Consider the following 13,794-nt stretch of genomic DNA (forward strand, 5'->3'; position numbering starts at 1 on the left):
GTGGGGGTGGTGCACCAATTTTGCATACATGGTTCTGGACATCACCCTGGACCCTATTAGTGGCGAAAGAGGTCATTCAAAGAAAAGAAGGGTTGAATAGAAAGGCTAAGGAAAAGAGCAGGCACCGGAATAAAGGCTGTGATTAACATATATCCATATTCAAGCAAAGCAATAACTGCGTGAAATGTTTGTCAAGGTACAATGACAGCATAAATCTGAGAAGATACAGAGCCCTCCTCTGAGTCTCTTACATTCCATTCAGAAATTCAAAACTAGCTATTACACAACATTATTTTGACTACAAACATCTATCTCTGTTCCCATCATGACACCAAGTCAAATTTGACCAAACTCGCTCAGTATTTACCCATGCAAAATGGCCCCTGGAGTTAATTCAAGAGCATGCCCTGGGCACCAAGTAAAAAACAAAAGAAAAGAGAGAGCTTAAACAGCTGACTATGAAACACATGCTTTTACTTCAAATTCTTGTTGGAGATGATGAACAATGACTTACAGAGGGCACCTTATAAAATCACTTGTTACCAGACATCTAAAGCAAGACAAGACTATAAACTCAGTCCTTTCAGATGTGTATGTGACTCTGGATAACTGGGAACCAATGCCTGCACTGGGGAAAAGGCTCCAACTGGAAACTTCTGCTGTGATTTATGGAACCTGAAGGCAAAGTACAAACAGGTGTCAGGGAATGAGAAGAGAGTAACCTGACAACGCATGTTCTGAAAGCACCTAAACATACTGACACACCAATAACAGGAACGGATTGTCAGAATCAGGACTTGTTTTACCTCCTATTCCTAGATATTAAATCCAGGGTGGTTGGGACAATCCATGCCTTTTTTGCAGCAAAGGTGCACTGCACGCGATCTCACACTGGCAGCTGGGACATGCACATGCATATGCTGAACACATTGCTCCAAATGTGCAGCCAGCACAGTTGCATGCTAGGTCCCAGGACCCATGTGCTGCTGCAGAGCTGTTGAGCTGACTTGTTCTCGCAGGTGGATCCAGTGGACTACACTGCCTCAGAGTCAAGAAAAGGAAAGCTTAACAGGCTGTGTCTGCGGCAGGAGGGAAGCACAGGCAGCAATCCGGAGAGGTCCTGTAAGGAGAAGCCCTAACTTACACCCAATAAAAGAAAAATGCCAGAAGGAAAAAAGAACATTGACAAATACCCAGGCTGAACGTGCTCAGTGTGCCAAAGCCAGGTGGGAATGCGTGTCTTCTTTCAATGACCCTTGTTATTGTTCTGGCTTTGGGTTTTTGTTTCTCGTTAACAGCTAATTTTCATCTCTAGAACTTGACAGAGGTTTGTTTTCAGAACTGCAGTTGCAGTATTGGAAGCTGCTGCCTTGAGGAAAGCAAAATATCTCATTAAAAAAAAAAGTAACCTGCATGAGGAGAACAGAATCATGGCAGTCATCAGTTCTGTTTATGAAATATTTAAATGCCCACAAAAAGAAAATGGCCCAAACTCAACACGCCTTAAATTTCAACCAGATAGTAATTTTACTATGAGGATTTTGAGGCACTTGAAGAGGAGCATGAGGCCATGGCGTATCAGGAAAACTACGACATAGTCATAATCACTGAAATGTGGTGGGACCACTGTTGTGACTGGAGTGCTGCAATGGATTGCTACCAGCTCTTCAGGCAAGGAAGGAAATGAGGCAGAGAAGCGCTGTATGTTAAAGAGTCCTTTGAATGCACGGAGCTCCAAGCGGGTGATGGAAAAGTTGAGCCCTAATGGGTCAGGGTCAGGATCAGGGGGCAGGCCAACAAGTCTGGTATCCTGGCAGGAGTCTGCTATAGACCACCCAAGGATGAAGAGACTGACAGGGCATCTACAAGCAGCTGGCAGAAGTCTCACAATTGGCAGCCCTTATCCTTGTGAGAGACTCCAACCTGCCAGATGTTTGCTGGAAATACAATAAGGCAGAAAGGAAAAAGTATAGGAGGTTTGTGGGGTGCATGGAAGATAACTTCCTGTCACAACTGGTAAGTGAGCCTACCAGGGGAAGAGCCCCGCTGGATCTGCTCTTTGTCAACAGAGAAGGACTGGTGGGAGATGTGGTGGTCGGAGGCCATCTTGGGCATAGTGACCATGAAATGACAGCATTTTCAATTCTTGGTGAACTCAGGAGGGGTGTCAGCAAAACAATGGACTTCTGGAGGGCAGACTTTGGATTTTAGGACATTAATTGAGAGAGTTCCTTGGGAGACAGTCCTGAAGAGCAAAGGAGTCCAGGAAGGCTGGACTTTGCTCAAGAAGGAAATCTTAAAGGCGCAGGAGCAGGCTCTCCCTGTGTGCCAAAAGATGAGCCGGAGGGGAGTAAGACCAGCCTAGATGAATAGGGAACTATCATTGAGACTCTGAGAAAAAAAAAAAAAAAAGGTTTACCACCTTTGGAAGAAGGGGCAGGCAACTTGGGAAGGCTACAAGGATGTCAGTAGGGTATGTAGGGAGGAAATTAGAAAGGCAAAACCTCGAAAGGAACTCACTGGCGACTTCTGGAAAGGCAACAAAAAATGCTTCTACAAATACATCAACAAGAATAGGAGGGCCAAGGAGAATCTCCATTCTTTACTGGATGCATTGGAGAACATTGTCATCAAGGATGAGGATAAGGCTGAGGTATTTAATACCTTATTTGCTCCAGGCTTTAACACTCCGATCAGTTACCCCCAAGGTACTGACCTGGAAGACACCTTTGATGAGCAGAAGAAACCTCCTGTAATTCATGTGGAAACAGTCAGTGATCTGTTACTCCACTTGGACACTCAAATCAATGAGGTCAGATGGGATCCACCTGAGGGTTCTGAGGGAGCTGGCGGAAGTGCTCACTAAGCCACTCTCCATCATCTATCAGCCATCCTGGTCAACAGGGGAGGCCCCAGATGACAGGAGACTTGCCTGTGTGATGCCCATCTACAAGAAGCACTGGATGGAGGATCCAGGGAACTAGAGGCCTGTCAGCTGGGAAAGTTATGCAGCCCATTATCTTGAGGACAATCATGCAACATGTGCATAACAAAAAGGGTATCAGGTCCAACCGACACGGGTTCATGAAAGGCAGGTCCTGCCTGACCAACTGGATCTCCTTCTATGAGCAAGTGACTTGCCTAGAAGATGAGGGAAAGGCTGTGGATGTGCTCTAATTAGACAAGTCTCTCATGGGATTCTCCTGGAGAAACTGGCAGCTCATGGCTTACACAGGTATACTCTTTCCTGGGTGAGAAACTGGCTGGATGGCCAGGCCCAGAGAGTGGTGGTGAATGGAGTTAAATCCGGCTGGCGACTCATCACGAGTGGTGTTCCCCAGGGCTCAGGATTGGGTCCGGTCCCCTTTCTTTAGTATCTTTATCAATAATCTGGATGAGGAGATTGAGTGCACCCTCAGCACATTTGCAGACAACACCGAACTGGGAGGAGGAGTAGATCTGCTGGAGGGTAGAAAGGCTCTACAGAGTGATCTGAACAGGCTGGATCAATGTGCCGAGAGCAACTGTATGAGGTTCAACAAAGCTAAGTGCTGGGTCCTGCACTTTGGTCACAACAACCCCATGAAGTGCTACAGGCTTGCAACAAGAATGGCTGGAGAGCTGTGTGGCAGAAAAGGATCTGGGGATGTTGGTTGACAGTGACTGAACATAAGCCAGCAATGTTCCCAGGTGACCAAGGCCAATGACATCTTGGCTTGTATCAGGAACAGTGTAGCCAGCAGGACTAAGGAAGTGATTGTTCCATTGTACTTGGCACTGGTGAAGTGCCAGTGTACTGTGTTCAGTTTTGGGACCCTCACTACATGGAAGACATTGAGGTGCTACAGCATGTCCAAAGAAGGAAAACGATGCTGGTGAAGGGGCTGGGGCACAGACCTTATGAGGGGCACCTTAGGATGCTGGGATTATTTAGTCTGGAGGAGGTTCAAGGGTGATTTTACCACTCTTTACAACTGCCTGAAAGGAGGTTGTAGCAAGGCGGGGGTTGATCTTTTCTCTAGAATAACTACCGATAGGACAAGAGAAAACAGCCTTAAGTTGCGCCAGGGAAGATTCAGGTTAGGTATTAGAAAAAATTTCTACACGGGAAGAGTAGTCAAGTATTGGAATAGGCTGTCCTGGGAAGTGGTGGAGTCAACATCCCCAGTAGTGTTCAACTGTAGATGAGGCACTTACGGACTCAGGGTTTAACAGGCATGGTGTTGAAGGGCTTACAGTTGGACTCAATGATCTTGAAAGTCTTTTCCAACCATAATGATTCTATGATTCTATGATCTACATTTTAGCAAGCAAGGCTGAAAGAAAGGTTTAAAACGATAAACGTAAGTAGTGAATTATTTCCTGCCTGTTTGGATCCAAAAGAAATTCTGGAGTTAGTGTGATACCTTTTATTTTTTCAAATTTTGTTGGCTTTGACTGTGCTGGCCACTTTGTCTCTTGCACTCATATTTCTGTAAGACACAGCAATTTTTCCCTGTGTTAGCTATTCTGCTTTAATAATTCAAGAAAAGGGTATGCCAGTCCCAAACACAACCAAAAAAAAGTTAACAAGCAAAACAGGATGCAGACATAAGTGCTTCTCATCTGTGAGAATGCAGGAGGTAGAACACCTAGTAAGAATAGGAGGTAAGAACACCTAATTCTGTTCTTAAGGTTAGAGTAAGGCAAAAAGAATTTGGCCTTTATACGAATATTTCTAAAAGCATCCTAATTGCTAGTGTTACAGAACAAACTTCCAGCAGAGGTAGAAGCAGGAAAACATATTAAACACTTTACATAAGAAAGCATTTGTTTATTACTTGTATTTATATTTGTATTTTTGTGGGTTTTTAGGGTTTGTTTTTGTATTATTTTGTTTTTATATTTTGTATTATATATATTTATATAGGTATTTTTGTATATTTGTATTTATTGTTTGTCAATGTCATTTCTACTTATTATTAGTTTTCTTTTTCTACACCTTTAGTAAGGAGGTCTACTGAAGGACAGAGATTTAGTGTTTGAATCATCAAATGATCAGAGCTGAAGCTGATGGGAAGAAAAGTAGCCTGTTTGACAGCACATGATTTATGTATTAGCTCTTCCACTTTCTTCCACCTCATCTTCTTAGGTTTGGTGAGTTGTACAACTTGGAAGGTCAAGTTCACTTGTATGAAATGATTCATAGGTCTCCTATCTGCTAACTGTGTTCTAACAGCTCCTGTGACACCCTCACATCTATCACTAGGTAGAAAGCACAGGAAAGCAGGGGGGTATTCCAGGTGGGACAATATGGTAGATACTGTGTCTTGTGTCTTGCACAATTACTCAGTGAAATTATCACATTATAGGAGCCAAATCCTACAGAAGTTGATGGCAAAACATTAACTGTGGGATGACAGGACCCTCATTTGTTTTGCTGGAGAGCTGAATATATTTATATAAGTAGCCTCCTCTAAGAAAAAGAGCGAGCCTTCTTCTGTCTGCCGGTAAAATGGTGTGGGTTATTCTTTTTCTGATAAATGCCATGCAAGAAGTATTCACGCAACCACTGCTACTTCCTAGCATGTAGTATTTTTTTTTGAGATTAGTCCACAGAGCAAAGCATCTGTGGACTTCCATCTTTTCCTCTGCAAAGAGATAGCCCCAGCTAAAACATGGAACACACTTTTATGCTTTGCAGGGATGAAGCCCAATGGCTACGACACAGGCCAGAAAAGAAAGAATTCATATAGAAGTGCCTGGCAGGAGTCCCGTGGGCCGAGCATGCCTCTTGGAGTAATAAAGCATTCCGTGTGGTTACCCTCCAGTTCACTAGGGCTACAGGCCTCACCACTCAGCCTTCATTCAGACAACACCCCACTGACTTCCAGAGGACTTCTGCCTGTGTAAGGATTTCAGGATTTTGCCAGGAATAAAAAATAAAAAATGAAAAAAAAAATGAAAAAAGAAAAGCTTACTCAGATTTCAAATGTGGATGATGAATGTCCCAATAATAGTGGGCAGAGGTTTGGCACACAGTGCAAAACTGATTGACTTCCTCCTCTTTCTTAGGCTCTTTGCAGACACAGATTTTTAAAGCCTCTGGTCTGTGATATACTCCATCATGTCTACCATGGGACATCTCATCTACCATGGGACTCAGCTGAAGCACAGAAGAGATCATACAAAAGCCTGAGGTTTGGAATCTACAGTTATCTTCTATCTCTGTAAGTGGGCAAAGCACTGCACTTCTAGGCTTTGCATGTGGGCAAAGCACTGTGCTTCCAGGCTTTGCAAGCCAGTTAAATCCAACACTGAAAAACTCCTCATTATGACTAGTCTCTCTGTTAGAGCTAGCACCCAGATACAGAGCTCCTCTTATTGAAAACCTGATCTGCACAGACTTTTCTCCCCACCAAGAAATGCTCACTTGTAGGTCCCAAGATGAAAAAGGCATGAAGTGCCAAAACAGTGGAACAAACAGCCTCCAACAAGAACACAAGGCAGAAGCTAGGTACTTATGTCTTAGGATAACCTGGAAAGAGAAGTGCATGACGAGACGAAGTCTGAGAAGTAATGAACTGTCCTCATCTCATCTGCAGTGTGGTACGTTCTGCACACTGCTTTGCAACTGGGTTTCTGGCCACTCCTTCAGGAGCAATTCCATGGTTTAGAGCATGGAAAGTACAAGCAAAACAGGCAACCTCAGTGCAAACAATACCAAATTGTGCAGTGCTGTGGAAAGGCACACAGTCAGGTTCCAGGCAGGAGGAAAAAAGGATGAAAATCATACTTAACCAATCTGAGAGCCTTTTATTATGGAATAACTGTCTGGAGAGATGAGGGAAGAGCAGTGGATGTTGTCTATCTTGACTTCAGCAAGGCTTTGGACACTCTCTCCCATAACATCCTCATAGGCAAGCTAAGCAAGTGTATGTTAGATGAGTGGACAGTGAGGTGGATTGGGAACTGGCTGAATGGCAGAGCCCAGAGAGCTGTGACAAGTGGCATGGAGTCTAATTGGAGGCCTGTAGCTGGATGGCACTGTCCCCCAGGGGTCAGTACTGGGCCCCATCCTGTTCAATTTATTCATCAGTGACCTGGAAGAAGGGACAGAGCACTCTCTCAGCAAGTTTGGTGATGATACAAAACTGGGAAGAGTGGCTGTGCTGCAATTCAGAGGGACCTGGACAGGCTGGAGAGATGGGTGGAGTGGAACCTCATGAAGTTCAACAAAGGCATGTGCAAGTTCCTACACAGAGTGGGGAATAAGTACCAGTACAGGCTGGGGGGTCACCTGCTAGAGAGCACATCTGCAGAGGACCTGGGAATCCTGGTGGACAAGAAGTTGACCATGAGCCATCAATATAGCTCATCAATCCCCAGTACAAGAGGAACATCATCTCCTTTTGCTCTGCATGCAAATGAAAATGAGAATTGAGATGAGTAATATAATGGCCCAGATAATCATACAGAACCAAACAACACGTAGGAACTCCTTTCCAGAACGATTAATGCTTCCCTCTCCATCTGCTGACAGAAAGTATGAAGGAGAATTACAAAAAGTTCTAAAGCAGACAACATGTGGTAATTTATTTTATAAAGCTTCTACTGGGAAATTAAAACTGAACAGTGAGAGCAGATGGACTTAAGCTAGAGGAAGGATGCTCAAGATACACCTGCTTCTTTATGTAACAGTAAAGAGAAGAACCTGGGAGCAGAGAAAACTTAGATGGATCAGGCTGTCAGAAAGGTCACATTGCTGTGCTCGAGACTAAGGTCATGAACAAGCCAGGAAAGGACAGTTCTGGAAACAGAAAAGAGTTGAAAACAGGCTAAAAACATGTATGGAGAGCATAAGAGAAGAGGCACCAATATGTCATTGCCAAGGGAGGTCATCTTGCCGAGAAAAGGCAAAAGAGGAAATGAAAGAGCAGGCTCACACCAAGCTGGGTGACAGTAGAGCTTTTGAGCGGGAAAAAAAGAAATGCAGTGGGTAATGAGTGCTCCACACCAAATCAGAAAAGGAAACAACTGGAGCTGGAAGGAATTCTGATGTGAAGGGGTTTCTCTCCACAGAGCACAAATGTCTTTGAAAACTCCTGCAGTGAAATTGACACACTGTAATAATAACATTTTATGTTTATAATGCAAATAAAATTGTATATGGGGGTAGTGGCTTACTAGTAAACTGGGAATGACGCAGAAAGTTCAGAATGTAGGCTTGGGTAAGATCTCTACTTTCAAAGCTGCAGTGGTTGCTAGCCCTACTCAAAAGGAAATGTCATCACAGCAGGTTTTGGAAAATAGCAGGGAAAGAAAAGAAAATCCACAATCAGGACCACGATGTCCTGTCTTTCAGGAAGGTACATGTGCAATCAACTAAGTCTTTCCATATTGCCTGCAAGACAGGAAACTCTGACTTGCATCATAAAACTGTAAAGGACTCTAGTTCATGCATTTGAGACATGTAATATGAAAAGAGGTCAGTACAGGGGGCACACATAAGATAATTACATGTTTTGGTTGAGGGTTGAAAACAGAATGCTGTTTTAGGTATCAGTAAATGGACTAGTAAATCATAGAACTGTAATCATCATGAAATTCATAGAGAAAGAATAGAGAAAAAGCTGTGAACCTCAGACAATTTAATGGTCTACAGTTCTACAGAAGTTTGATTATATGGAAACTTCAAGCATGTGAGATGGGAGACTAGAGCCTGAAAAGATAAATCCATAATGAAATCTATGTAATTCCAGAAAATGTCCACTGGGATATAACAAAATAAACAAAGCATTTTTTTTGGAGATGAAACCACCAACAGAAAGGGAGGATTAGGCTTGTTTGGAAGAACACATTCAGATACTTTGAAAGACTTAAAGTGACAGCATGAAGATTCAGAGAAATGGGCATGAGAAAGACCACTTCTCCTTAAGAAAAAGTGTGGTTTGAATAAATACTGGGTAGAGGGAGAAAACAAAGCCATTATATTGCCGACATAGCAGATCAATCCTAAAGGAAAATGATGTTATGAGAGAAATATTACCAAAAATGATCCTGTAGACTTTAAGCAGCATTTCTATTGAGTTCTATGGCGTATTATCTGAAAAGAATCGCTGGAAAACATCAATACAAAACAAAGTGAAAGCTTGAGCATCTTGGTAGCAAAAAATTTATCATTGCCCTACACAGCCCATAAAAGCATTAGCTAAAACTGATCAACAGCCTACTTTGTAAAAATAGTTACTACTTCCAAAATACCATGGAATAGTTATACTAGTAAATATTCATACCGTAGTAACACCCAAAACTTGCACTCCAATTTCCTTCCTCTATGCAAACTCAGAGGTAGAATGTAATCCCTGTTACAAGACTACACATATCAAACAGCAATGAACTCAAGCATTAAGCCATATACTACTTTACAATAAACCTGTAAACCCCTGTATGCTGTTTATCTGCCCCAGGTCTAGCGCTGAAGTAGTAGTCTAACATTTAGTGCTTTGAATGAAAATTAGCATATATGCATTTGCAAAAAGTCAATTAAATTGACTTTTAAATTAATAGTCTCACTTAGAAGCAATTATTCTAATCTAAGTATTCAAGGACTGTATTCGTTGTACTCAGCCAAATACAGGACAAATAGGGACTGCAGTGGTACTTTATCAAACACACTAGTTTCATTGCATTCTTGGAGAGGTTTGAGAAAGACAAGTTTGGGGATTGAGAACTGGCTGGATGGCAGAGTTTAAAACGCCATGATAAATGGGGCCAAGTCTAGTTGGAGACCTGTGGCCAGTGGTGTCCCCCAGGGGTCAGTACTGGGCCCAGTGCTGTTCAAGTTGTCCATCAATGATTTGCATGAGGAGACCAGAGCGCACCCAAGGCAAGTTTGCAGATGATACGAAACTGGGTGGAATGACCAACCCTCCAGTGCACTGTGCTGCCATTCAGACGAATCTAGTTCGGTTGGAGAGTTGGGCAGAGAGGAACCTCATGATGTTCAACAAGGACAAGTGCAGGGTCCTGCACCTGGGCAGGAATAACCCCAGGCACCAGTACAGATAGGGGTTGACCTACTGGAAAGCAGCTCCATAGAGAGGGATTTGGGAGTTCCAGCTGACAAGAAGCTAACCATTAGCCAACAATGTGCGCTTGTTGCCACGAAGGCCAATGGGATTGTGGCCTGCATGAGGAGGAGTGTTGCCAGCAGGTTGACAGAAGTGATCCTGTACCTTTACTTAGCTCTGATGAGGCCGCACCTGGAATATTTTGTGCAGTTCTGGGCCCCCTCAGTACAAGAAGGACGTGGAGCTTCTAGAGAGGGTCCAGCATAAGAACAACGAAGGTCATTAAGGGACTGGAACATCTATTGTATGAGGAAAAACTAAGTGAGCTGGGCCCATTTAGCTTGGAAAAAGAGAAAACTGAGCGGGGATCTTATCAATATGTACAAACATCTGAGGGGAGAATGTAAAGAAGATGGGGCCAAACTCTTCTTGGTGGTGGCCAGTGACAAGACAAGGAGTAATGGCTATAAATTAAAACACAGGAAATTTCACCTCCATAAGAGAAAGACCTTCTTTCCTGTGAGGATGATAGAGCACTGGAATAGGCTGCCCAGTGAGGCTGTGGAATATCCTTTGGAGATCTTCAAAACCTGCCTGGATGTGACCCTGTGACATACGCTCTGTGGCATGTGCCCGCCTTGAGCAGGGGTGTTGGACCAGATGATCTCTAGAGGTCCTGTCCAACCTCAAACATTCTGTGATTCTATGAAAGAATGCAAATCTTTAGAAAAAAAAACTTTTCAAATTGTCATTCCCTCTACTTCAGTAGCATGGTTGTATCGCATACATGTTCAAATGTAATCTTGTCTTTTCCTCTGACAGTATGTGTTTAACAAAGAAATTGGGCCAACTTGTGGTAATGTTATTTTGGCTGTCCCACATCTGTCCTAATAAATGATCTGCAGTCCTTTAAAAAATAAATGAATGAGCAAAATAGAAAATCATATAATCTAATCCAATTTTACTGATTTTACTACAAAAATGGAGCCTATGTCAATGGGAATATGACCGTAAGTGCATTATGAATACTGATTAGAAGAATTGGGTTTACACACAGTTTCAGGGCCTGATCCAGAACACCCCATGCAAATAGTCTCACTGGTGTGGACAGGTTCTTCACACAGCAGATAAAGATGAAAGAGATGAAGATCCTTTGAATGGCCAGTGACTAATTCACCTTTTTAATCACAGTGTAGGCAGCAGCCACCCACAAAGTACCTTGGCATACCTGTGGCACAAAGGGCGATAAAAGTTTGTGCATGCTTCCGGATCAAAAGCAACTTGTCTTTCAGTAGAGGCAACTTCCTCAGAATGTGTTCAATGAAATCGTGTGGGGTGATGGCAGCAAGATTCCACTTCAACTTTCCCAACACCACAAGCTCCCATTCCTGGGCATGGGTGGAAGAAGAGAAAAAAAAAATAAGCAAGCCTGCAAAAATAATGTTGTATTCATTTTCATGATCGTAATAATGTCTCCGCTAAAATGGTTTTACTCATTTTTTCAGTATGCCCCTACCGCTTTGAAGTTGTTGACTTTACTCTCTTATTCCTTTAAAAATAACTAAATAAAAATGTCAAGTTATACAGAAAATAATGAGACCTGGCAGCCAAGATTTTGCTTTTTCAGTATTCAGTGCTTGATGCCCACCCAGAAAGTTTAGCCTGCAACTACATACTGCCAAGGTCGCTGTGGTCCTTCCTAGAAACCTCTTTTAAATGGCTATAATCCTTACTTTTTAGCCATTTAAAGTCCCAGAAATAACTACGCACAAAAAAATAACTTGGATATATATTCTTTCTTCAAAACAAGGGAAGTTAGCTTCTCTCAAAAGCTATTTTTTAAAAAAAAGCATCTGCAGATAAATCTATTGCAGACTAATCTACTCCAAAGCATGCTGTGCAGAAAGAAAAAGCACACAACACTGCCAAGTAGTATCCTGTGTAAATCTGTCAATAAATTATGTAGAATCTGATCCCATACTCAAAGCTTCCAGTGAAATCAAAGGAAAACTTGAGTGCCTAAGAGTACCCATTCCCTGAAATGTGACTACATGTAAAAATGATATCTAAAGAACAGATCTGATCAAGGGATTCAGACAGGCCTGTATCTGTATACTTCAGAATTTAGAACAAGTTTTGAATACCTTACAGTGCCCCAGAGAATGAGCAAAGCTCCGGCTTTGTTTCTGTTTCATGCACCAACTATTAGCTATTAACTAAATTCCATTTCCTGATTCTTGAATCCTGATGATGTGTTAGCCTGATGGAGCTCAGCATGACAGGAAGCCCCAGCTAAGTCTGTAGAGCTGGGAAGTCGAAAAAAAGCATCCTTTAATTTTGCAGCTGAAGAGACATCAACCAGTGTTGCTGAAAACCACAAACATGAACCCCACAATGCCATTTCTACAGTCGTTTCTCTGAATAGTTGCCCACTGTAACATCAAGCTCCTTTCCTGCATATATGCCTCTGGATTGTAACAGAGCCCTCCATAGCTTGAAAATCTCACAATCGTGTATGTAACCAGCCCCAGAAAATAGATGTCTATTGAGAGAGAAAAGAAAGAGAGAGGGGAAGAGAGAGGGGAAGAGAGAGGGGAAGAGAGAGGGGGAGGAAGAAAGGAGGAAGAGAAAGAAGAGAGAGAGAAGAAAGAAAAAGTTTTAACATAAGGAGAGTTACATTACCTAAGGAATAATCTTTTCAACATTATTAATATGACAGGCAACAGTACAAAAAAAAAATGCTTAATCCAGAAAGATGGATACAGAGATGCACTTAAATATGTTTAATTTCACATGACACAGGCACATCTTTACAAGTCTTCTTGCACTGGGGCTAGTGTTTCCTGTAGCGGTTGGTCCCGTCAGTGGGACACCTAATGTCTGTGACAGCCATGACAGAGTTTGCAGTATAAAGTTCTTTATTCTGCAGCAGCTCAAGCTTCCAACCTCTCCCAATGGGGAATTCCCACTGTCTTTGCTGAGTGATTCATACGAGAAATTCTCATGGGATTCAGCTCACTACGCATATTCACTAGAATCTGTGAGAACAGACTGAATGTACAAGTCATCAAAGGCTTAATATTTGCAAGACGTGCTACACACTGACATGTTTTGCAAATATTATTGCCTCAAGTGATCTCTTCTGCTTTTACTATGTCAGATCTGATCTCAAACTGCTCAGTGAGGCAAGGTGTTTTATTTGCAGCAATGCCTGCCATTCTGAATTTTCATTCTGCCACCTGCCTGGCTGATAACTTACTGGGAACCATATTCACAAAAACTCCCAAAGCAAAGCCACAATTTCACTGTGGCTAAAGCAGCTCTCAGACCAGGCACCTACTGGTCGTGCAGTATGTGGGCCCTGACCCTGCTCAGACTGCATGCTCTGAGCAAACATTTCGAGGAGCCCCCGCGGTCAGGCTGCACAGGGCCTGGCCTTCTCCCGGGCTGCTGGCAGAAGTGTAGCAACCGGACGTTGAGTGGCTCTGGCAGCGTTTCAAGGGGTGAAGTCACGCCTGGGCGCGCGTGGCTGCCGCCAGGTGGCGCAGCTGCGCCGCGCCGCCCCACGCCCACAGGGCTACCCCGAACCATGAACACATGCATACGCACGCACGCACGCACGCACCCACACACACACTCCACACACTCCCCCACCCCCACCCACCCACTGATACCTTTGCAGCTCCTGGCGTGGGGAGGGGGAAAGGAAGGGAAGGATAAAAGAAAAAGGCCCATCAGATCC

General features: G+C 43.3%; 1 protein-coding gene across 1 annotated transcript in view; it reads right to left on the reverse strand.

The window, feature by feature from the left end:
- The window catches only part of CCND2 (cyclin D2), a 32,057-nt gene that overhangs the window by 15,973 nt on the left and 2,290 nt on the right, over positions 1–13,794 (reverse strand). Inside the window, exon 3 of the mRNA XM_010222552.2 lies at positions 11,281–11,440. Coding sequence (XP_010220854.1) covers positions 11,281–11,440 — 160 coding nt within the window. The remainder of the gene's footprint in view (positions 1–11,280; positions 11,441–13,794) is intronic.

This window comes from Tinamus guttatus, unplaced genomic scaffold (assembly GCF_059628265.1).
Source record: "Tinamus guttatus ecotype Peru unplaced genomic scaffold, ASM5962826v1 Tinamus_guttatus_pri_ptg000182l, whole genome shotgun sequence".
In the NCBI taxonomy this organism is placed as follows: Eukaryota; Metazoa; Chordata; class Aves; order Tinamiformes; family Tinamidae; genus Tinamus; species Tinamus guttatus.